The following is a 25,118-nucleotide window of genomic DNA, read 5'->3' on the forward strand; positions in this document are numbered from 1 at the left end:
TTGCTTCAGTTGACTGCAGCATTGTCCAAGCCTTTGTTTTTCTCTCCTGGCCATTACAATCATATAATTATTCCTGTGTTAGCATCAGCTTTAGGCCATGAGGGTGGCTCTGTGCCTGACTGCATCCTAGTGCTATAGAAAGTCTCCTGCTGCTATTTCTGCATTCAGAAGACTGTCTCGCTGCTTGCTCCATCAGTGCAGTATAGGGATTTGAACCAAAGCATAAGTGAGAGGAGGGGTAAAGATTGGAAGTTACTGCTCCATCATTTTAGTCTCTTTCCCATCCCACTCAAGCAAGTGACTTCAGAGAGGCGATTCTTTTTATAAGCAAGTATGTTTATTAGGTTTCTTAGCCTATAAAGTGTCTGGTACCTTTACCAACAGCCTTATGTTTCTCTCCTCTGGTCCAGAAAGCAGCAAGCTACTACAAATGACTGCAGAACAGCTGAAGGTAAGAGTCCAAATCAAGCAACAGGGTGACGTGACATGCTCTCAGCAGATATCTAACTACATGACTTGGCAGCCTAACATTTTTCAGGTCCACTTTGTTTGGCAACATTTAGTTGGCCAAATAGGAATAATAGTTGTAGCTGACAAGTTTGATTCACCCATCACCAACAGGCCAGCAATACCCAGCATTACGATACACGTAGTAGAGAAGCTTCTTATGACTACCAGAGACCTCTAAGTGTTGTGTAAACGCTTGTGATCGTCACGTGACCCTGGTTCTATTCCATTACATCTGAAGCAGCATAGCTAATGGCTTGATGTGACCCTGAAATAGGCAAACAAAAGCATCACACTTGTTGTGCTTGGATATGGGCTATCTTGCAACCCATGTGCAAGGTGTAGCTACTCTATCAGGACCTAGCACCTATTTATTACAGCTGAAGCCTCTCAGGGAACTAACAGTTCAGGCCTTTTGTTTCCAGTTTTCTTCCAGGCTTTACAAAAGCTGCTACATGGTTTTTACCAATTTTCACCCAAATTTTAGACTGGTCAAGTAAGTGAAGATACTGATTAGGTTAAGAAAAGCCAGTACATTAGCTAGGTGTGTTTAGGTTAATAATAAATTAGCTGAAGTGTAAATGTGAGGCTATGTAGTAGAAGCTACACACATGCACGTGCCTATATGTACTGTGAAAGTCAGGCTGGGATAGATGCAAGAGTGTGATTTTTATTATGTTTATTATAATTTTTGCATTTTGTCCTAAATAGACACCTTTATTTCTTTAAATTACACTATGCCATGAATCCATGGGGAATTGGCTCCAGCAGCTGTTTCTTTGCCATTGGTTCTCTCTGGGTGGAGAAGGCTGGCGTTTCAGTTTAAATCAAGTGTCTTTTTCCTTTGCTTCCTTTCATTTTCTTTGAGAGAGATGTCAGCCCTAGAATGATAAAGGCCCTTTCCCTATAAGCTGAGAAGGGGTTACCTCAGGTCAATTAGGGATACCTGAGTCCAATTAAGGGCTGCCTGAAATCTTTAAAAACCCCTCTTCTGGTGTGGGAGGGAATGACAAGCTGCTGCAGGTCTAATAGCAGTACTGTGAGAGGCTGCTGCTCTCCAAGGTGGAAACAACCACATGGACTGCCTGTTTAGGGGAAGGACTGACACCCGGGAACAACAGGACAACCCCTCCCCCACACCTGCCTGCCCGCCCCGGGAAAGGTATCCCTCTTTGTTTGTAAATTGGGTTTTTTTTGTTTGCTGGAGGAGCACTCCTTGAAAATACCGATAAGAGAACAGAGGGGGAAGCCCAACATGGGTCAGAGTGGGGTGGATTTACCCCAGAACCCTCCACAGCCAGCGGGGGAAGTGCTAAGCCCAATGAGACTGAGGTGGTGCCTTGCCACAGTTAGTACTGTTAATGTACTGTACAGTTCATTAAATAAGCAACAGCATCAAACTGCTTTTACTTTCAGTACTTTTTTCTATGTGTTGCTTTTTTCTGTCCTCCTGTTCCCTAATATTTACCCAGGAAATATTAGTTTTTGAACAGATTTTCACCCTTTTTTTTCCATTTTTGTAACAGTGATAAATTCCCAGAAAATTTTAAAAATAAAAACTGAGAACAGTGGGACTTTCTCCTAGTGAATATGTCCCCTCTGAAACCACTACAAACCAAGAAGCAAAGGCAGTGATTGTTCGCAGGAGTGGTCACCTCCCACTGTTAGCTGACTTGTCCGTCATCTTGGCAGCTGGAGATAAGGATCTCAAAGGGAGGCATACATTTTTACTGCCTATTGGAAAATTTAAACCCCAAAGGTTCTTGCCCTACTGCTGGTGATCACTGTCCTAGCAGTTTTCAGACTGCTTTTTTCATTGACTGCTATCCAAGCTGCACAGAGATGTTTCTAGAATGTTGAAGGCTCTTTGTATCTTAATATATTTAAACCTCAGCCAAAAAATAGATTTTCCTACCCTGGCCATTACCCAGGGGAAGGGGGAGGGAAGAGAATCCTTTGCACTAAAGTGTTTGTTAATTTATGAGATTGGGGGGAGGGAGAATTAGCATAATTGCACATCACCGCCTCCCCCACCTCCAAATACAATTCAGGTTCTGGTAGTTTTGTGGAGGGATTGTTTTCACTAATTTTTTCTCTCTCAAGTTAGCTGATTGACAATTAACTCAATGCCATTGATGTGTTTGTAAAAACTAGTCTGGACTCTCCCCACAACCACCCAAACATCTGTAGTTTACCCTATCCACTGGCAATCAATTAACTGGAGGTAAAAACTCATCAAGAAACATCCTAGTAGAAGTTAAATGCCCAGCCACAGATGGGAGGTTTAGGCTGGTTGATAACTGCAAAAGTACATAATGGAACAGGGAACCCTATGCAATTTTAAAGTCCAGACAACTTGCACTTGCAGTAAGATTTCCATGGTGTCGTACTACCTTCCCATCTCTCTTCAAATCCATGTTGCTCTGATGGAGTATTACTAAACTATTTCAGGTCAGAAACCTAAAATAAATACTGATCCTCTTATATGAAACATTATACGCCAAAGTCATAATGTTCAAGTTTCACTCTTTGTCTTGCTTCCTGGCCATGAACTGAGGAATGTTTACAGCCACCTGCCCTCTAAAGGAAAAAGGACTAGACTAGCGGTCTTTATCACTCCTACTCGTGAATTTGCTTGTGTGGCAAGCCCAAGAGAATAACCTAATCCTAAACTTCCTCCTACTCCAGGCTTGTTGCCTTTAAGAGATCACTGAATCCCAGATACAAGACAAACACTAAGGCATTGTGAAAATGCATGTGCATTTCATTGGTTTCACTGAGCTATACAGTTACACATTTTCATTATACTCTAAGGACTAAATTGTACCAGTAAGGCAGAGATGTCAAAGGGGATGACATGGAGCTACACCAGCCCTGCTTCTACAGGGAAGTTTATTCCCACTCTGCTAAGTGAAGCACTTCATTGTTTCTGGTGGCCGGGCAGATTTCTCTCTTCTGCACCCAGACGCCTTTTGGGCACCAGGCACACCCAGGGCTGAAATTAGGGAGCAGTACCTGCAATTGTGGGTAGCCCTTGGCAGACTATGGAGCCAAATTACTCTGGACCCAACTGGAGAGCTAGAATTCTAGCAGGGATTCTATTAATTTAAGGCACCACAAGAGAGTTTATTTGTATAAGTGTAGCTAACTGATGGAAGGGAAGAAAATATTCAGCTAATCAGTTAAGTACAGTAACCAGCAAATTGATAAGGAAGTTATTCTAACATGTTACATTTGTTATGCTGCCAGTCAGCAATTAAATAATAAAAATGTGACCAGCGTTATTAAAAACAGAATAGCAAGAGACCATAATAAGCAACACAAGTCAATCTTTATTGAAAACTGAATACATAACAATTCTTGTTACAATAAACGTGCTTTTAAGAATTTAAATCTGAGCTCATCTACTCGTTGGATTGCATAAAAATAAAAAAGTATGAATTTACACATAATTGAACTGGCTCAGAATGGAATCTCCACTCCTTTGTGTGTTGATGCAATAGTTCAATGCAGAAGTGAGTGATGCTTTAAAACTTATTCTGGAAGACAACATTTACCTAAACTTAAAAAAGTACCAATATAACTGCTTGTAAGACAGTTTTAAAAAAAGTCATAAAAAAGGAAACCTGTGCCTATTTTGTAACAAACATGGAGAACTATTACTGGGGCCTCTTGTACTTCTGTTGCATGCACTCCCCCGTCCCCAAAATCGTAGATATGAGGGCAGCCAATAATAGCACTACAATAAAAAAAATCATTAACAAATCCGTTCTACTTGAAACAAGTCTGTACAGCAGCCAGCTAAAGAAGCTTTCCCAGTTTGCCTGTTAAGTCCCAAAAGTCACAACAGGCCTGGGAAAGTGACGTTCACTTTTTTGATGTTGGAGCTTCAGGCTATAAACTGTTCAGAATATTTGATATTACAAGTGGACTCAACACTGTGGTAGTCCGATAATTCCAAATGTCACATTCAAGAGACAAGGGAAGAGATTTCCCCCCCACACACCCCAATTAAGCATTGTTCCTCCTCCATGCCAGCCCCCTCCTCCCCTCAACACTAGTGGCCTCATCTCATCTCCTCCCTACACACTCACAGGGTAAACAGCACCTGCTGGGAAGTCCTCACTAGCTTAGAAGAGGAAATCTTTGAACAGGCCTGAACATTCTGAATGAGGCATGTTAGTGAAAAATGATCCTACCTCACTGCACTTTTTCCTTATTAACATTCACAACTGTGTGTACAGAGGCTTACAGTGGGTAAAACTTATCTGCTTAATGCTTCCTTAATTAGAAATACATGGACAAGTTTAATTCTTCCTTATGTTTTTTAACAGGTTTTCCATTAACAGAATGCATTTTAAACTGGGGATTAATGGATTGTTTCAAACCTCCAGAAATAGTAAATTATCCTATAGTGACACCTGCTGGAGAAGAGTAGGCATAAAATGTGTGTAAAGACACCAGCCCAAGCTTCTTTCTCTGGTTAGTTTCAAGTTATGCAAATAACAATCAGGAAATCTGTCCTCTCTTCCCAGAAGTTTAACTGAAATATCACATCACTGTTTCTGTGCCTATAAGTGTGGGTTTCACATAAAAGGTATTTTCTATTCTCTTATATGGTCTTAAACCTACAGTTAATGATTGTGTCAAAAGATTGCTGCATTTCTCCATTCTGGCAAAATTAACATGTTTAAGGCCAAAACTAATGGTATCCAATACTGTGTCCAAGCACTGGGGGAGCTATTTGGAGTCAAAATTCTGAACATTTTTTTGGCTCCGATACGGTAAGTGGCCTATTCTCTCTGTAGACATTAAGCTAGATTGCTCTGTAAAGACTAATCAATGTGGAGTACCCTGTTATACATATCTGTACCATGAACTGTAAGTCAGAAAACACTAAGACATGGTTGTACTTACGGGGCTTTTCAGTGGGTGAGGTGGCAGGAGGAAGGACTTCAACTGAATCCCAAATTATGAACTTTTGTCATCTATCGCTGCATCTAAGCCCTTAACTTGCATAGTACACTCAAAAAACAATTCTGTACGTCTTCTAAAACTTCAACAGGAAATGGTTGGTTAAAATAAGTTTATAAACAAGATTTAAAATAATGAAGTAGTTCTATTTCCTTCCTATTCGTTGGTTAATGACCACACTACAGATTAGGGCTACCAGCTTCTGATGCCAGTTATTTAGCCATTTTCAAGAATGACTTGATTTCATTGCTATATTTAAGAGACACAATCAGATGTTACCAACACGGGAAACTCCTCAGCCTTAACAATACTTTGTTTAAATGCAACACTTGAAGTTAGATCCAAAATTTACATTAGACTTCTCTTATATTATTGCTGTAATAGCTGTCTTCAATTACAGGTTTAAAGTAGTAGTATTTTTATTCTATTCTATGAAGCTGCCATAAAAGTTTCAGAGAAGCTTGATTTGAACTGGTTTCTACTGCAGTAGAGCCCTTTCATTTTCTTGAAAGCTCCAATGCAGCCACGTACTGTGTCTATGTGTGTAAAGCTATACAGGATTTTAAATAGGGAATGTAATAGAAAAATCAGGAGAGAATGTTTCATAAGACCCCCCACCCCACTGTGTAATGTATGATTTTTATTACAGTTTCATATCCATGCTTTCCACTATTTGCAACAAAATGCCATTAAGATTGTTTATATACACACCACCCCCTCCCCCACCACTGTGCTTTTGGTTACTCCCTTACACTACTGGAGAACAACTCAAACCTCCCATTAGTTTATATCACATCTGGAAGGTGCCATACCTTTTGCAAGAAAAAAGGTATCATTTCCCCTTTGTGGATGAATCCCATAATGCAACTTAGAAAAAAGTGCTCAAGCGAGACCCCCTAAATGTTATGGAACAGTACTATTAGGAAACAACAATTCCAAGGAAACATTTAGGAATCTGAAGTCAGAGCAAATATATAGGACTTTATATTCTTTCCATAACTATTTATCTAACACAGCATTCATGAAAGTTCTTTCCTAGGGTTTCAAAGCTTTGTTATCGCTGGGAAACAAGACTGGAGACAGCAAAGCTTAAAACTTGTTCTCTATAGCTTCTCCCCAAGACAGCATTGTTTCACACCTCAAGTATTTTTATTAAAAACATACAAAGACAATGAAACTCTCACTCTAAACTAGCTAAACTGCATTAATGTTCACTACAGCCTCTGGAGCACTTGACCAGTCAATGCTGCAAACCTACTACACAAATGGAATTGTTAAACAGACTTGAACAAAGCAGTACAGATTCAAATCGTTTGTTTGGGGTAATTCTCTGCTCCATATACAAATATATGGAAATCCTTAAGCTGTAGTAAGTGCTCATGAGTAAGTTTTAAAGTACTTCTAGTTAACACCATAGTTATGTTAAAGGCATTAGCAATAAGGGGTAGTCTGTTTACAGTGATCCATGCAAAATAATCCTAAACTTTATAAAACAAAACATGGAAGTAAAAAAATACAAAGAGTGCTTATTGTAAAAAATAGTTACTGAAGACTCTAACCTCTAATGGGCATTCAGGTTGCATACGCCTCCCACCAGGGTAGAGTATGGGAATGGCAGCATTAAATCAGCACTGATGCTACCCTGAAGTAGCTGCCAAACCTGTAGAAGGAGCAGACCACTTCAACACAAAACCCAAGTTGATACACAATTTTAAAAAAAAAATATTTTTGGATGGAAATTAGACTACAAACACTACAGCCTGACATGCCTCTATGTAAACTCTTAAAAGGGAACAACATTTTATAACCATTTACCGCATAATTTATTGCAGGCAGGATGTATCTGGAAAAAAATTGCATCTTACTGGAATCATAAATCAGGCAGGTTTCAGAAAAACCTTGATTTTGTTGTGCAATATCAACTTTAAAAATTTAAAATCTTTCCCATAATGATTTTGGTATACAAATGGGTTCCAAGGCTAGCCCTTTATCCCCACAGCATTTGCTTTGAGGTACTTTTTAAAAATTGAAGCTGCGAGCAAGAATACCAGAAATGACTCATTGCAATGAAACACTAATCTGCAGTCAGTCTTAATTTGCATGCTTTCCAAGTGCAATTTAAGAGGTAAAAGAAGGAAATTACCCAACAATTACATCAACAATTTTGTAACCAATGAATGACTCCTACTATGATCAATTACTTTTTTTTTTTTAAAGGAAAAACTTTCTGAAATCTCTACATTCCAACAGTCCTGCTATACTGCACCTATAAACCACATTGCATGTAATATAAGCTAAAAGGAAATTGTGTTAAAATGGTTTGTTCCCCTTTAATACACTTAACAAGCACACAAACTTTCTTCAGGATAACATGTAGTTGAACTCCTCCTGTTGGTTGCAGAAAACCCTAGCATTTCTTAAGTATTAGAAAAGCAAGCTGCGTCAACTGCACATACATTTTCAGCTGATTAGAACATTCTTTAGGAAAAAACAGAATGGATTTCCTGGACTGAAGCCAAAGAAAATTTGATTCTATCACCATGTATTTTTTTCAGGAGCCAGAATTCATTTTATATATACATATATGGTGTTACCACCCCATCTAATGGCGCAGATTTGCCTTAAGGATATGGGCAGCTTGGAAGGCTGCTTTACTCACATTTTTCATTAACTGGCCACACAAAACTTCATTCACCATTCCATTCTGATCCTTAAGAATGTCCACGTAACACTGCATCCATATAATAGAAATGAAAGGTTAAATGTGGTAAACTAATTCTGTGCAGGATTTCTACAGCTCATCAGACTCGATTTCCAGTCACTCCAATTTGCGTTAGCTGAATTTAATTAGAAAGGAATACATCACTTAAATATTTTTTCCCCCTTTTAACTGGCAACTCCATCAACCCAAAAAGGCTGAAGCAGTTATCTGATGTATATTATGGTATTCTATAAAGAAATTCACTTTCACGATTCTACCTTTTAAGACCCTGCATATGTTACAACAGTGCATTAGCGATACAAGTTGTAAAATACTTTTCGGTTCCTTTGGATTTTGCATATGGTTTTTGCATCAGTCACTGCATGAGCAAGCTTTGTTTTTTTTGTTGCTTTTTTTTTTTTTAACATGCATTCAACTAGATATGGATCAGAATAAGTTTATACTCCCTTTTTTATCATTATAATTAGCTAAAAAATTGCAAGACAGTCCACAAAACAGGATTTGCTTTAAGACTAACTGCTGGAGTTCCAAGATGTAAGATATGCAGCACTGGAAAAATCTTCAGTGATCTGGAATTAGTAGTGTTTAGCAAAGTGTTGAAAGCATTCAGAAGAAAGAAAGTCCTGGTTGGAGGCATGAGGGCTTCAGCACCAACTTTTAAACCTCAATTACTTGATTGCATATCTCCCATCTTCAAACCTACATTCAGAGAGAAAGAGGCAAGATAGATACTCATACTTGGTTAAAGTAAAACATAGTTAATATCCCAGAATCTAGTTTAATGCTGCAAGCTCTACACTGTTATGCATTTAAAATAGATTGATTTTTTTAAAGGCATAAACTATAACCTAATACTACTTTATAGCAGTTATGCTGTAAACCCACCATCCACTCACAGCCCCTTAAGTCACCAACTGGGGTGAATTGGGGGACAGCAGCTTTTATTACTAGAATATCTTACGTTGACTAGACTTTTTTTTAAAAGGTCACTGACAAAGTATTTGATTTAAAAAATATTTGTTAGCTTTTGAATTTTCCCACTGAGGAATTTGTAGCACACTCAAGTACTTCGTACTTCACTGCAACAATCCTGAACACAAGACCCTTTGTTTTCCTCACACATCCAACATCCACTGAGGTGTTATATTTAAGTAGCTTTGGCAGTGAAGAGATTTTCCTACAAATTTCATACCCCAAATGCTATTTATAACATGATTGCTGGCACAGATTTTGCTACAAAAAAGGATTAGGTTTTCAGAAGCAAACCCCTCAGTGACATTCCACCGACTTCACAAGCAAAAGGGAACAGACATTCCAGATTTGCCAAAATCCAAATAAAAATGGCTAACTGCTCCAAATGCAGGCAGTTTTTAATACCACCACTGAAGTGTTTTAAGTCAAAGCATAATACTTTTCCTTCACATCTCATTTGAAGAAAATCTTTAATACTTAGCAACTAAAGCACTGAGCAACTGAAGAAATTACCTTAAGAAAATCGTAGTTACTAAAACTGATACATTTGGAATGAAGTAATAAGATGTTTACAAATAGACCTGTGCACACATTGTGTTTCATACAAACGACACTCCCTTCAGATAAGCTTACACTGATGAAGTTTAACAATCATTCCACTGCGATATTGCAGAAATTATATTGGTGACATGGTCATAATGCTGGCCTGGAGTCACAACTTATCATGCAAAAAGCCACATATATAGATCAGCAGAGCTAAGTGCTAGTCCCTGCTCAGCTAATCTATTGTGGAACCGTAGAAAAGTCACTTTACTTCTTTGCCTCAGAAGAACAGTACAAAGGAAAGCATAAAATAAGATTTGCAGATGAAACATGCTAGATGAAAGTTTATTATAATGGTCCCAATCCTACAGCTTACTCCAGCAAGGTTTCCACTGATGTCATTGGAAACTTTATGTAAGCAAGGGTTACAGAATCAGTCCCACTGCACTAACTGCATATTGAAAGGTTATAGGTGGACAATGTGTACATTGTTATATGCAAACTTATCCTTAACAATTCTGCCCTTGTGCTCATGGCACGTTGTCACTAAGTACACATATAGCATATTCTTAGTTGAAAGGTGCTGTAAGTGCAAACCACTTCAGATATTTAAGCCAATACCACTGAGAGGTTAGTGGTAGCGGTAGCTTCTTTTTACAGATCTGACAAACGAGGAACAGATGTTAAGCGCCTTGTTCAAAGGGCACACAATGAGCCCGTGGCAGAACCAGAACATATCAGTGAGCTCCTGACTTCCAATCATAGAAATGGGCATGGAAAATAGGGGACAGTTAGATTTTGTCTTAACTTGTTATAAACATTTAACAGAGCAATAAATGAAGGGAGCCAGCCTGATTCTGCTCTCACACTGGTTTTATAAACATAAAATTTACACTAGTGGAGTTACTCCTGATTTGCACTGGTGAAACACAAGCAGAATCAGGCCCCCAAAAGAGTAAGAACAATAAGCCATGTCAATTTTAAGCAGCACTCCCCTTTGAAACTAAAAAAAAAAAAAAAAAGTATAATATGCTGGCTTCATAAATTAACTTTTTTTATCAGTAGAAATCTAGAGCAGATTTCACAAGTCTTTTTCTCTCCACGTGTAGCTTAAACTGTGCTACAGACTGTAATGATTTTTCCATGAAGACTATAAACAGTTAAAATTTAAATTTAAACCCACCTGAATTTGGGTGATAGGAATGATCAGATTCTTATGCTTACTAGTAAATGGCCTCTCTTTCTGGGAAATGTTCATCCATAAGGAAATATGAAGTGCCCCTTTATTTATACTGATCCAAATAGCCCCCTTATTTAAGCTGATCCAACATCCATGTTTTACATATTTTTTCACTCATGGATCAGTGTTGTTGGATTCAGGAATTGTCACAAAACTCAAATCACTGAGCAAACTAGCCTGTTTCCATATAGACCCCACAGGGTCTTGGATTCAGCAAACCTAACATTTCTACAGCTGCGCAAATTAAAATGCTGTATTTTGAGAAATAGATCATTTGGAATTCTATATGCAGGCATCAATTAGATGAATATGCAGAAAAAGAAAGTCTCATCAGAAGACAGACACGTGTTTAAAAAACATCCTTCCTCCTACACAACTTAATCAAAACGAACTGACATTTAGGCAAAATAGTCTACTTATATCCCTATTCACTGAATTGGCATATTGTAAAATTCCCCCAAATATCTTAATGCCTGTGAAATCTCCATGAAAGAAGTTGCAGTCATGTAGTCATTTATATACAGGCCACTGTTTCAACTGTAGGCACTGGTAACTTACACTGCCAGAATAATCACCACTGTGGGGGCACATAGCTATAGGTTGGTGTTCCTGGAGCCCGATATGTGGGCATAGTAACTGGATGAGGGGCTACTGGAGTTGGGGAATGAGTTGTCAACAAAGTACCTAGGAGAAAAACAAAACATTTTTATATTAAATATTTTTCACAAATATGCCTTTCAACACTATTACAGTCATTTTGAAAACCAAAATCATATTAATCAGAACTTGTACATCTTTTGTCATATACCAATATGAAACTTCTGTGAATCTGTATCTTAACATTTTCAATTCCATCTACCTTCCTTCAAATGCTTATGCAACAAGAGCACTTTGATATTCTGTCCAATGCATTTTTAGATATTTTTTTAAGTAGTGAATAACTACTTAGCAGCAGCTCCAGACCACAAGCACACATTATACACTGAAAAATACTTTTCCTCACAGCAGGCTCTGTGTGCTGTAGGAACACCTGATGCAAAAGAAAATTGACTAGGGTAAGTATCATTTAGTTCCTGTCTGTGCAAATGGGTTTTATAGTCAAAGGGACTGTAGAAGGCAACAGACTGGGACCCCAGAATCCTAACAATTTCCTTCTACAGCACTTCACGTACAAATTACTAATGTTTAGTTGCTGCTGCTTACCCCACACAAAGAAACTGGGAAAAATACAAAGGTAATGAAGAGAGCACACAGTGCTGGTCCTGAAAAAATATCCCCACCAGGGTTGTGGGATACCTGAGGTTAGAAAGCTGAAATCTGTAGTTCAGTAATCCAGAACACTATCATGTAACACAATCATTAGTTAGCCAATCTGAAAACTTTTAAGGTATCGAAGAGCAGCAGTGGTGCGGGGAAAAACAGATTTCTCACACTGTTGGTGCTTAAAAAACAGCATCACTCAAAATTCTGGGGAGAAGCATCCCAAGTGTATATTAATTCTGTACTAGAAACAGACTTGTTTCTGAGACATTTAATCAAAGACACCAATTTCTTCAGATTGACAAAGTCGCTCAAGTTCTAACATAGCTTAGAGCTAATGCGGACAGGACTGCGTGTTCTGTAACTGTGCTGGGGCACAATATTACGACCTAGGTCTTAGTCATAAAACTATGTTGTTCTGATAACACTAAAAACACACGTTAGAACACGGACACCAGTAACTGACAGTCAACTGTGCTGACCACAGTTGTACTTGCATTATGTCCAGGCCCAAAAGCCTTCCCTCTGAAAGTGCAGCTTGGGAGTTCTTGGCAGTTCTGAGCAATGATTCTCTATCTGATTAACTAAAATGGAGAGTTCACTTAGCAGTCAGCCTGGGAAAGAGAATTGTACCCTTTAATTCCCAAACCCCAAGCGACTAGAGGAACAAAAGCCCCTCTTGATGATTTCTTGGGCAGCACTGCAATTAGAAGGCCACGTCAGATTTCCTTGGTTTCAATGTTTCTATGCTGCTTACTTGGCCTGATCCAGAAAACTAGGATTTTGTAGTTAGAATGGCTTAAAATTCATATACAAGCACACAAACATCTCACATTAAACAAAACTAGTGGTTGTGGGAAACATATAACTGCAGTACATTTCTGGTAAGGCCTTAACATGTAATGCATCCATACTGTAAAAGATGGACCACAAACCCAAACTGTACTTCATCAAAAAGTGTAAGCAATATAAATCAATCTACCTGCTGACATTGCCATAGTGGTCCCAGCCACCATTCCCATAGTCACACCATTTCCTCTTGGTGGTGGAATTGGAGCAGGATACATAGTTGCTGGCATGCCATTAGGCTGCACAACTGTGGTGTGATGGATTACGTGGGGTGGTGCTGCATATAAAGGCTGCGTGTAGTAAGTGCCTTGCTGTTGGAAAAGAAAATAAGTAAACCTACTAAGTATATTTTCACTATCACATGTACTGAAAGCAATAATTCAACTTTGAGATGTTCAAGGCAGCAATGTTTTATTCCAGAAATAGGAGTCTGATGTATGTCAGGGACTGGAGACAGAATACTTAAACGCTGAAAGAGAAAAACTAAAACTTCAGGGTTGAAAAACGGTTTTTCAGCTACTAACTACTGGTTGGGCAGCCAAACCCCCCAAATATAACCTCTCTCTAGAATTAAGCTGTTTTGTCTCTTCCTCTGCATCTGGATTTTATGTTTTTGCCCCCTCCCTTCTCATGCCCTGGGGATCCTTCAAGGTTGCTCTCCCTCCCAATAAACCATGTGGCTGAGGATTGGGTGCGTCTCCTTCCAGAATCAGAAGCCCTAAAAGGTTACTACAGTGCAATATGAAGAAGTTTTCTTCCTGCAGGGCCCAAGTAGACCACTTCAGAGTACTGCCAAGGCCCTGCAAGCAAGTTTACGTAAATATTACAACATGCTGCACTCTGACTCCCAAGGGCAGCTCACTTTTCCTAGTCTGAGGCTTTGGCTACACTGGCGCTGTACAGCGCTGCAACTTGCTGCGTTCAGGGGTGTGAAAAAACACTGTAAAGCGCCAGAGTAATCAGTGCCTGCAGGGCTGCACGCTACTCCCCTCAGAGAGGTGGAGTACATACATACAAGCCCTTAGTTTTCATCTAGCCCTGCCCCAGCTCTTTCCTCCTTGCTTCTACTTCTAACCTCTCCATAGCATCACACTTATGCCACTGTATCCTAGATACTTGTCCAGTGATGCAGAAGAGTGAAACTGATGCTATCATCAGTTTCATTATGCTGCTTCAGCTGGGTCATAGGGGAAGTACTCTGTATGGAATGTCAGGAAAAGGTAGGAGAGACCTCAGTCTCTACTACACACAGTGAACAATCTGGCTTCTGTTCCTGTTTTCACAATGGCACAGTAGGAAAAGTGGAGTGAAACTGACCAGGACAGCATCAGTGTGTTCCTGCTATTACTGCATAAAGGAGGAACAGCAGCTGCCACAATCCTCTTTGAAGCAGGGGTAAAGAACTTAAGAAAAGGAGTGCCCAAAATTTAGTTTCCAAAGCCAGACACAGGCACTTTTACAATTTTACCTTAAGAGATTTGGAAGCTAACATGCTATTTTTACAAGTGACTTGGGCACTTAGACTCTTAAGTCTCACTGATTTTCAAGTTTCCAACTTACATAATGTGACAAACACTTTTCAAAATTAGGTGACCTATTTAGATAACTAAAGCTAAAATTTTCAAACGTGCTGAACACAAGCTCACATGGACTTTAATCAGTCCCTCAACACTTTTGAAAAATAAGGCCATGTATTCAGATGTCTAAATCTGGACTTAGAAGCCTAATTTTAGGCACCCGTTTTTTAAACTCTTAACTTTAGTGTAAGAGTACAGAATCACAGGACTGGAAGGGACCTCAAGAGGTCATCCAGTCCAGTTCCATGGACTCATGGCAGGATTAAACCTGACAGATGTTTGTCTAACCTGCTCTTAAAAATCTCCAATGATGGAGACTCCACAACCCCCCATGGCAATTTATTCCGGTGTTTAACCATCCAAACAGTTAAGAAGTTTTTCCTTATGTCTCAACTAAACTGCCCTTGCTGCAATCTAAACCCAATGCTTCTTGTCCTATTCTCCTTCTAACAACCTTTTGTGTATTTGAAAACTGTTATGTCCCCCCTCAGTCTTTTCTTCTCCAGACTAAACACACCCTTTTTTTTTTTTCCCCCCAATCTTCCCTCATAGGTCATGTTTTCTAGACCTTTAATCATTTTCGTTGCTCTTCTCTGGACTTTCTCCAATTTGTCCACATCTTTCATGAAATGTGGCGCCCAAAACTGGACACAATACTCCAGTTGAGGCCTAATCAGCGTGGAGTAGAGCAGAAGAATTACAAGGGAGAAGCCCATCACTGTGCACAAAATAAATGTACATGCTGGACAGGCAATTAAGGTTTTTTGTTTTTTTTGTTTTTTTTTTAATACATGAAGCATTTTGGTAACAAACCCTCAAAACATGTAGAAATAAGCGGTCATCTTTATTTCGTGAAACAATGAAACCCAACATTTAGAGTTTCGAAGTTTACAATGCACGCTGAAAGCAAGATACTATTTGAACTGGCACAAACCAGTTGAGCTTTACTTTTTACCTGTGCATATGGATTCTGCTGTGGATAGGCACTTCGAACCGGATACACAGCAGTCTGGTAGGGATTGGGTGATGAAGAATAAGGTGGCACTGCACCACTGGTGGGGGAACAGGATACTTTATATGGTGTTCCTGGTGTATAACCTGAAACAAAGATAAGTCTGCTTTAAAATGCCATAGGCAAGACAATGACCAGAGTACTGCATACTAAAGTTTGAGACTAATATAACTGAATTTATTATTCTTAACCCTCATGTTTCACATTTATCTTATTCAATATGATATATTATCATCAATACCTATGCACATATTCTTAAAGGCATTAGTCACATAGGGACAGATATAGTCAGTAATACCTGATTGCCTGTCAATCAACTAATTCACATAACTCACCACTTTCCAATTTACTAATGGACTTAAGGAAGCTGCTTTCCTACAGAAGACTATGAAGAACCCAAAGATCCTCCTGGACTGAGTCAAGTGCTCCAACAGAACAGAAGGAAGGCGGCAGAATGGAAGAGTAGTGCCAAATGTGGCCACACACTGATGTTAGGGAGAGGAAGGACGTAGTACAACACATTTGGCTTTTGGCATCTAGAAAACATGTCTTAACTAGGATCTTTTTCAAGTCTACTTCATGCTGTAACTCACATTTGTTATGACACTGATGAGAAGCTTGGCTCCACCATAATGGGTAGGTCTATTTTGATCAAAATGACTTGGAATGCATTAAATGCTAACCAAGTTCCCAGCACACACCAATAATCATTACAATCAATGATCTCTTTGCAAAGGGGAAATCTCTGCAGAAAACTATGCAATGGCAGAACTACCCTACTCTACAGGTTAGAACTATTTTAAATGGTTAGAAGGGCTTCTCAAACATTATGGAGGGATGCAGTGACACCTCCCGCTTGCATCTTCCATTTTTACCTTTAATGCTATTTCCTTGCCATTTAACAGCAAATGCCAACATTTTCAGACTTGGATGCCTAAACTAAATTTTAAAATCTAGGCTTCAGTGGTTAAATGCTAAAGTAAGATACAAGTAACATGAGCACATAAGTTACTTAAGAGCTTAGATCCCATTTTAAAGATAGCACTTGTGTACCTACATTTTATTGGTATTCAATAATAAAGACCTTTATACAATTTGTGTGTAGACAAGCTCCTAAAGATCTCTAATGACTTTTAAAACAGATTCATAAAAGGCTTGATCCCACCGCAATGCTTACACACATCTCGGGAGGTCCATAGAAGTGAGCCTCCCTCTCAGGCATGTTAGGAGCTATGCAGTTATTACCCAGATATGCAGTGACTGAGGCATATGCTTTTGGCTCAGACCCCACACACCTGAAAGGCAGATCTGAGATTCCGTGGGCCTACTCAGTGGGTAAGGAGACTTAGGATAATGGAGTCAATGTCTGACAGAGCATGCAAGAGAACAGTGAGAAGCAGCACTGTAACTGCTGACACTGGGCCTTAACTGGGAGAGGCTAGAATATGAACACCCTCTGTCAGCAGTGCATACCTCTGCCAATGGAAGGTGGGGCCATACTATGAACAGCCCTGAGGCAGGAGACTAAGGCCTCAAGTCACACATGCTGAATGATATAATTGGCATTCCCAGTAAGGGCACTTTCTGGCCTTGCCTCATGTGGTATGGCTCCATGGAGCTGATGCAAAGTGCTCAGTGTTAACTCTAAGAGAGCCACCAGGGGGTACCAAAAACAGAATCCAGTGACTGGTCCATCTTGCCTTAGACGTTAGAAGTCCATTGGTTATAGATGTGCAGTTACAGAAACTCAAGTTTAAGTATCAGTTTTGTGCAGTTTAAATATTTGCTTCAAATAAAGAGGATATTAAGTGTTAATGTACTGACTCGCAAGGGATTGGTGACTGTCATCCTCCTAGGGAAAGTTTATTTATTTATTTACAGGAACTTCTGACTAATACCAAGTGCCTAATGAAGCTATTTGTCTTAAGTAGAAAAATCTGGACTTTTTAATATTTTAAAAGTTTTAAAATAATTTTTAAAAGTAACCAAAAATGATGGCTATTACTTCTGAAAGAAGACCTCTAGTTTCCCCATTCAGCAGTAAGGAACTCATGGTGTTAGCTTTCATAAAATTGGTATGCTTGAGGATGGTGAACAAAGAGGTAGTTCTATCCAGTTTTAATCATTCCCTACAAAAGTGAAAAATATTTCCTTAATCAAATGTAGAACAAGTTCCACTGTAATAAATGTGTTGCAAGTTAAGCTTAGATCTAACCATTCAATTAAGCATGTCAGAAAGACAAGTGGCCAAAGATTAAATGAGAACAAACTGAAGAGCTGTGGATAAAAATTAATCAACACCTTAATTTGGTAAGTACATCATATGCTGCTTATTTTTATATAGGATAATTATGCTTGATTGTGTGTGACTATCCAGACCCAAATCTACATACACAATGGCTCTTAAACCACTGTCTGCAGAGAACTAGCAGTTCACAGAACAAATTCTAGTCATCTGTGGGCTGCTTCTCCTTGCTTTCTGCCCGGTCCCTGAGCTCCTGCCCTGGGAGGCTAGTCCCCAGCCCCTCTCCTGCTGTCCTCCCTCCCCCGCAGCTTCAGCTCACTGCACCGCTGGCGCAACGCTCTGGGCAGTGGAGCTGCAAGCTCCTAAGGTAGCGCAGCTGCAGAGCCTGGCCTGGCCTGACCCAGTGCTCTGTGCTGCACGGTGAGCGGCTGGCTCCAGCCAGGCAGCGCAGCTGCCTGTCCTGGTGCAGCTGCACCACCAGCCACTGGTGCTCCAGGCAGATTGGTAAAGGGGCAGGGAGTGGGGGAGGGGGGTTAGAGGGCAGGGGAGTTCGGGGGCGGGAGGGGAGTCAGGGGCGGGGAACAGGGGGTTGAATGGGGGCAGGGGTTCCGGAGGCGGTCAGGGAGAAGAGGTGGTTGAATGGGTAAGAGGTCCCAGGGGGCAGTCAAGAAGGAGAGGAGAGATTGGATGGGGCAGCAGGGAGCAGTCAGGGGCAGGGATTCCGGGGACGGTCAGGGGACAGGGAGAAGGGGTGGTTGGATGGGGCAAGGGTCCTGGGGCGGAGGGCCGTCAGGAAGGAGAGGGGGGGTTGGATGAGGTTGTGGGGGGCAGTTAGGGGCGGGGGGTCCGGAGGCGGTCAGGGGACAGACAGCGGGCGGATGGGGCACCGGTTCCAGGGGGCCGTCAGGGGGCGAGAAGCAGGGTGAGTCGGATAGGGGCAAGGGCCGGGCCACGCCTGGCTGTTTGGGGAGGTACAGCCTCCCCTAACTGGCCCTCCATACAATTTCTGAAACCCAATGCAGCTCTCAGGCCAAAAAGTTTGCCCGCCCCGATCTAGGGTCCTCTATTCCCATGCCAAATGCTACCTCTGCCTGGGGAGGTGTCTTCTGGTTTCTGTTCACAGTTGCCTAGAGTCAAGGACTTTGGCACTGATGTGTCAGAGCGTTGCTGTACCTCTCTACACCTCCCAGATTCTGTGTTTCCAGAGACACAGAGTCCTATCTGATAAGCTGGAGTTCAGTATGATCAGTTCATCACCTCAATATACTGGAGGCTTGGAGGTCTTGGTTTCATTGCAGACAACAAATAAGGTAGTCTGGGGAGATTCTGAGCATTTTTTAAAGAAAAAAGTTATGCTTATAAGCTACCCTGCCTCAAATTCAAGATCCAACTGACAAAGGCAAGCAGAAACCAGTACTCCACCTGCTGTGCCTTTAGACAGTAATTCAGGGCAGGGACCTGAGATGTGCCAAACAAACCACTGTCCAGTTCCATGTACAGTGATATTATTATAAATATAGAACTTGTGCCCAATTAGGAGTTTAGATTGCTTACTCTCTGCCCTAGCAAATGCTGCCATTCTCTTCTATAAGTGAGAGAAGTTGATGAGTCATTAAAACTCATAGCCCTGCAAATAAGCACCATGTTTCCAGGCATTAACTATGTAAGTATTTACTGATGTATCACGAAGTCTGAGAACAGCTCTGTTTGCCCTGTGAGAAATAAGGTTCTCCTGTTACCCCCTAAATTTAAAGTCACTTGTCCAAGTCTTGTGAGTTGGTGATTACTCTCAGTTGTGAGACTTTATGACTGCATTCTATTTGACAGAGCTGTCTTTGGAATCTAACAGAACAACACTTTAGAACTATCTTGTAGAGACAACAAGGTTGTTCGTATGAAGGGCAGAGGACCAAACTATATTCCTAGGTACCATATATTGTTTTCCACAAGTTATAACTAGACATTCAGAGCCAATTTTGGAGAAGTACATGAGTACTTCTGAAATTCTGGTCCATAATGGATTCGAGTGGAGCAGCTCTTGAAGGTGCATAGACAAAAACTAAAATCAGAATGGTATTACTGAATATTGAACTACAGGAGTGACTACAACCATACTTTATGTAATGAGAGTCATGAATAGTACAAATGACAAGTTTCCCAGGGCCAGAGGACCTAGTATCTACTGTCTACTTCCTAGAACAGCAGTTTGCAGAATGTCAGGCATCACTTAAATTTTTTAAGGTAAGCTTAAGAGTTAAATTAAGCTTAGTTAAGCTTACATTGCCTGAAAAAAGTTATTATGAAATCACACTGTGTTGACCTGTCCAAGCTGGCTGGCCCTTTAAGAGAAGTTAGACTCAGCTTGGCTTGGGACATAGCATTTAATCTCCAGCTCATCCTCATCTGGTGACTCAGTTACAACTAATGATCCCACCTATGAAAAGGTCAGGGAGAACTACATAAAGAGGGAAGAGAACTCACTGAGGGAAGTTTTTCCTCTGTCGGGGAAGTGCCTGGTGAAGGCAGGCTGGAGAGACAGGGAGCAATTAGGTTCCTCTGGGAGGCTCTGGAATAGGGCCTGTAAGAAGCAGAGAGGTCCTGGGGAAAACTGCTGGAGTCCTTGGGGAGGAAAGGCAGTGAGGAAACTTGCTTGGAAGAAGAGCCTCCAGGAGAAAAAAAATAAAACATGGGAGGAAGTACTCAGCTAAAGGAGCAAAGAAGGAACTCTGCAGTCCCCAAGAAGAGGGGTGAAGAGCAGGGAACTTCAATGTAGCCCAAGAGCCCTGTTGTTGGTGTGGATTCTTTGGTTGGACTTTTGTTACTCCAGAAGGGGACACAACTTGAAAGAAGTGACCTAGCTGGAGGACAAGGCTATGGAAGATGTAGCCAGGCAGGCCATTGCATAGCCGAAGCAATGGACAGCAGGGGGCACTGGAGATGAAGACCCGAGCGATGGCAGGCTCTGACACCAGTGGGCGCTACAGTGGTAAATGAAACCACATACATGACCCATTTGTGGATTAGGCTCGTCATACAAATTCCTCTCCTTCCATCCTGCTCTTCACTTCTTCTCTTCCCCCTCCTCTCCCTCACCCCCCCGTCATCTTTGGTATGCTTTACACATCAATCTATAAATACTATTTTTTTCTAGATAAGTTGTATAGCAATATGCAAATGAATAAACAGGCTAGTTTTTCTCCACTATCCTTTTCCCTTTCATTGCTAATGTAGATTTATGCAAGCCATAATATTTTACAAAGGACAGTAAGCAATTTCTTATCTGTATATAATATCCCTTTTGAAAAAGTCTAAAGTTTCCTTTCCAAGTGTATCCTTCTGTTGTGATTGGAGATTAATTTAACAGCTACTATCAGTTTCTCCTTCTTTCCAATATTAATGGAATGCTCATCACATTGAGGGATTCTTCCAGGGATTCTTTCACTTTTGTTCGTTGGCCCCTGTGCATTTCTTCTTTCTTCCCCAAATCCCTCCCTCCTGCCTGCCCCCTAGCTGAGCAGTACGAGAGTATTGTTCCTAAACACTGCTCTTTCCCCACAACCCAGTAGGAACACAATAGTAAAGCTGTCCAGAATCATAGCTGTTTCACCCTGTTGCTAGAATTGTTGGACAATCACCGTATGCAGGTGCATGACAGGCACGATCCTGAGGTAGGAAGGGGCACGTAGAATTTAGGAGGTGAAAGATCAGAGGAGGTGATAAAAGGGTATATTCCAGACGCCTTTCTGAAAGAGGAAGGGAAGAGACTTACTGAGGGACATGGAAATAAAGGGAAATATCCAGAAGGTCAGGTCAGACGGGACTAGTGAAAGATGTTAGCAAAAATTTGTGTAAGGATTTTAACTACCTATCTAATACTTGTCTCTGGCAACTAAATAACTCAAACCTCCCCAAAAACAAGTTAAAGTCCTCCCTTATCTATAACAGGAGACTGCATGTGGACACTGTGTAAACATCCCCAGATGCAAAAACTGAAGTCACTGGTTAGTTTGGAAGACCACCATTTTATGCTATTTTCAAAGTAAAAGAAAATGTTATGCATTTCTCCTCACTCCCAATTTTAAATGCTTCTAATGTAGACAAAGTTTTTGAGTATTTCTTAGCAATAAGTATTTTATGCATACCTGTTTGGAAGGTAGGATTTGCTCCTGGGTACATGTTGGGGGAATAGGCCGGGGCAGCTGCTGCATAGCCCATTGGGAAACCAGCTATGACAAAAGAGAACAATTCCAGGTTATTTTCTAGATAAGCAACACAATGTTCTCAGAGAATTTGTTGTGCATGACACTTTTTGACCAAAGATCAACAAAAGTTGCAATTTTTCGAAATTCATGTTACTACTAGTTGAGAAGAAAAGCTAAAAAGTGTAGTAAGCCACAGTTCCCATTTCTCAACCCCCCCAGCTCCCCGAACACACTTTCAGCAAAAGTCTGAATTAGCCAGCTCACTAGTAACTGCAGTCAGATTGCAAGCTTTAATATTAAATAATCCAAAAGAATATCAAACACTGAAATGCATTAAGACTACTGAACTCAGAGTGAGCCCTTTTCCCGGTGTAAAGACAAGATACAGAAGTGTGAGTGACTCATTTCCTGGATCACAGTTTCCCAAATTGGACAGTAAAAGCCAACTTTAACCCTCCAAAATATCTTGTTTTTATTTAACCTAGATTGGTTTCTGCTTTTAGATGTCAGTTATACTCCTATCATTTCAACCACCCACAATGACACTCAGCAGTTACAATCTGTGATTCACTCTGGCAGAGTGGCAAAATGCTGTGTTGACACCTTGACACGGATATACACAATTACCATGACTAAACCAATGTCAAGAAAGACAGGAACCAAGTTCTAAGGTGATAATAGCACGTAGTGAAAGACAATCAGGGTGGACTGATTTAAATAATAATTTAAATTGGTAATTTAAACCAGCAAGCAGGAAACCTTGATTTAAATCATCCATTTCAATAGTGTTTTGCATTTGTATTTTGTAGTTATTTTCCTTGGTTGGTAACTATTAAAACATGTTAACTTACAACTAAATACAGCCTTTACGCTAAATTTGATGCTTCTTTTTGCTAACCAGGAGGATACCTATATCTATACACTTATTAAGCAGTAATTGCTTCAGTTACCTTTATTCAAAATTCTTAATTTTTACATTTCTGATTACGTTAGAAAAGGATGCATTTCTTCTTTACTAGATAACTTTTTACTTGTGATTTGTGTCAAGCAACTAAATGCACAAAAAAAGCATTTTAAGCTTTTTATTAAATAAAACTAGCTTAAATGTGCTGGACACATAAGAAAATATTATCAAAACATGGTTTTCATTTCAAAAATGATTAAACAAACGTTAGCAGCAGCCAGTGAAGTGACTGTTTTCGGTCCCCATGTCCTTCAAGATTTTAGCAGCTTTCATCCTCTCACTTTGTTTTTATTCATAGATTGGAGAGGAAAAAAAGCTTTCTTGCTTTTTCAACTCCCAACTGGTTTCTTAACTTGAACCAGTCATTCAATTTGTTCCGTTCAATAAACTGGAAAGAAAATATTCTTTCTGCATCTGTAGTAGAGGGTACTGCTGGCAAAAACTTGTTTGTCACTTCAACAAGCTTTGTTTCCAGGTGTTTAGCCAGTGACTTCCATCAGTTCAGTGGTTTGACTGTCTTAAAAAATTGGCAGCAAACATTACTGCTTTTTTTGTATTCGATAATAATTTTAGGCCTTGACATACGTTGTCAATTTCAAATTTTCGAAAGTTTCTTTTAAATCTGATTTTTAAATGATTTTTGTTTTTATTTAAAAGAAAATATTTTTATCCATAGTGTCAACAATTGACTGAGGGTTACACTACTATGTTATTTCACTGACTTCAGGTGTTAATTAAAAAACAAATGCTTTAATTATAACTTGCCACCTAACACAACTATTTTTAAGGTTGTTTGAGCTTTTCCATCCTCTGTCCTTATTTTATAGGTTTCGCTCCACAGTAAGAGTTCCTACTGAGCTAAAAACAAGACACTCCTAGAGGAAATTACTCCTGTGAAATGTAAACAAACAGCACAACATAAGTAGCAGATTAAACAACTTCTCCCCATAACCCACTAGTCTTTAAATCGAATGTTTTCATTCTTGACTACTCATTTGTTACTGTAATCCTGCCTAAGTACCCTTCTTAACAGTTTTAGTCCCAAAAAACCCTTTTTGCTATGTTTGGTATTTATGAAGATATCAGTGCATTTAGATAAAGTACAATGGAACACACAGACAGATATCTTCTGTTTGTGTGTTCCATTCTATGCATCCAAAGAAGTGAGCTGTAGCCCACAAAAGCTTATGCTGAAATAAATTTGTTAGTCTCTAAAATGCCACAAGTACTCCTGTTCTTTTTGCGGATACAGACTAACACAGCTGCTACTTTGAAACCTGTCTTTAGATAAAGTGTGCCTTCTGAAAACAGAGACCAGTTCAGCACCAAAACATCCTGCTAAATTCAGCAGTTCTGAAGAAAGAATCAGTGGTCTTATGAAAAAGGAGGCCAGGGATGTTTTAGTCATGCAGTGACTAAAAGTGTCTTATCTTTAATTAAACAAGTCCCAACCTTCATCATTTACTTAAAAGAGCATGTTTTATACCCTTTAAACCTGAACTAGACAAGATATAGAAATTTAATTTAATCTGTCAATATACCATTTTATGGCATTAGATTTACATTTTATCAGTTTAATTTATTAAATTGTTTAATTCCCTGAATGATTAATGAAATATGAAAAATCCATATTCATACAACACAAAGCTAAAAAAACCAATAAACAAAGCTTGGCACTAAATATATATTCAAACACTAAAAAGAAAACATTAGTAAAAGTTCTGAGGTTAGTGTCCTGTTTAAAATTAAATGATAAAATTGACAATTTAGGTTACTAACTAACTAAATGTACTATAATCTACTAAAATCAATTAAATTTGCTACATCAGAGAGTCATCAAGCTTTAATGGATTTACAGGGTGTATGTACTTTCTCTTATACAGTAAAGATTTTGCTTCAATTTCTTCTGGCTTCAGTTTAGCTAGCAGATGCAAAGAAAATACTCTGTATTTGGACTAGTTCATTCACAGCTGAGAAACTGAGTTGAAAGAACAGCAACACTTGTTTTTCTCTTCCAATCTATGAACAAAGGCAAGTGGAAGTGGATGAGA

The 25,118-nt window shown here is 39.8% G+C and overlaps 1 protein-coding gene across 4 annotated transcripts in view; it reads right to left on the bottom strand.

The window, feature by feature from the left end:
* Positions 1-3,819: 3,819 nt before the first annotated feature.
* Positions 3,820-25,118, bottom strand: part of FAM168B (family with sequence similarity 168 member B) — a 30,713-nt gene continuing 9,414 nt past the window's right edge. For 2 of the 4 annotated variants that reach the window (XM_008165829.4, XM_042853541.2), the window contains exons 3-8: positions 22,044-22,127; positions 21,537-21,644; positions 15,600-15,742; positions 13,201-13,378; positions 11,517-11,642; positions 3,820-8,902 (exon numbers count right to left, since the gene is read on the bottom strand). In XM_008165829.4, coding sequence (XP_008164051.1) covers positions 11,530-11,642; positions 13,201-13,378; positions 15,600-15,742; positions 21,537-21,644; positions 22,044-22,127 — 626 coding nt within the window. In that variant the 3' untranslated portion in view covers positions 3,820-8,902; positions 11,517-11,529. The remainder of the gene's footprint in view (positions 8,903-11,516; positions 11,643-13,200; positions 13,379-15,599; positions 15,743-21,536; positions 21,645-22,043; positions 22,128-25,118) is intronic. The other 2 variants (XM_008165828.4, XM_065556074.1) reach the window with 1 other exon arrangement.

Source organism: Chrysemys picta, chromosome 9, assembly GCF_011386835.1.
Source record: "Chrysemys picta bellii isolate R12L10 chromosome 9, ASM1138683v2, whole genome shotgun sequence".
In the NCBI taxonomy this organism is placed as follows: Eukaryota; Metazoa; Chordata; order Testudines; family Emydidae; genus Chrysemys; species Chrysemys picta.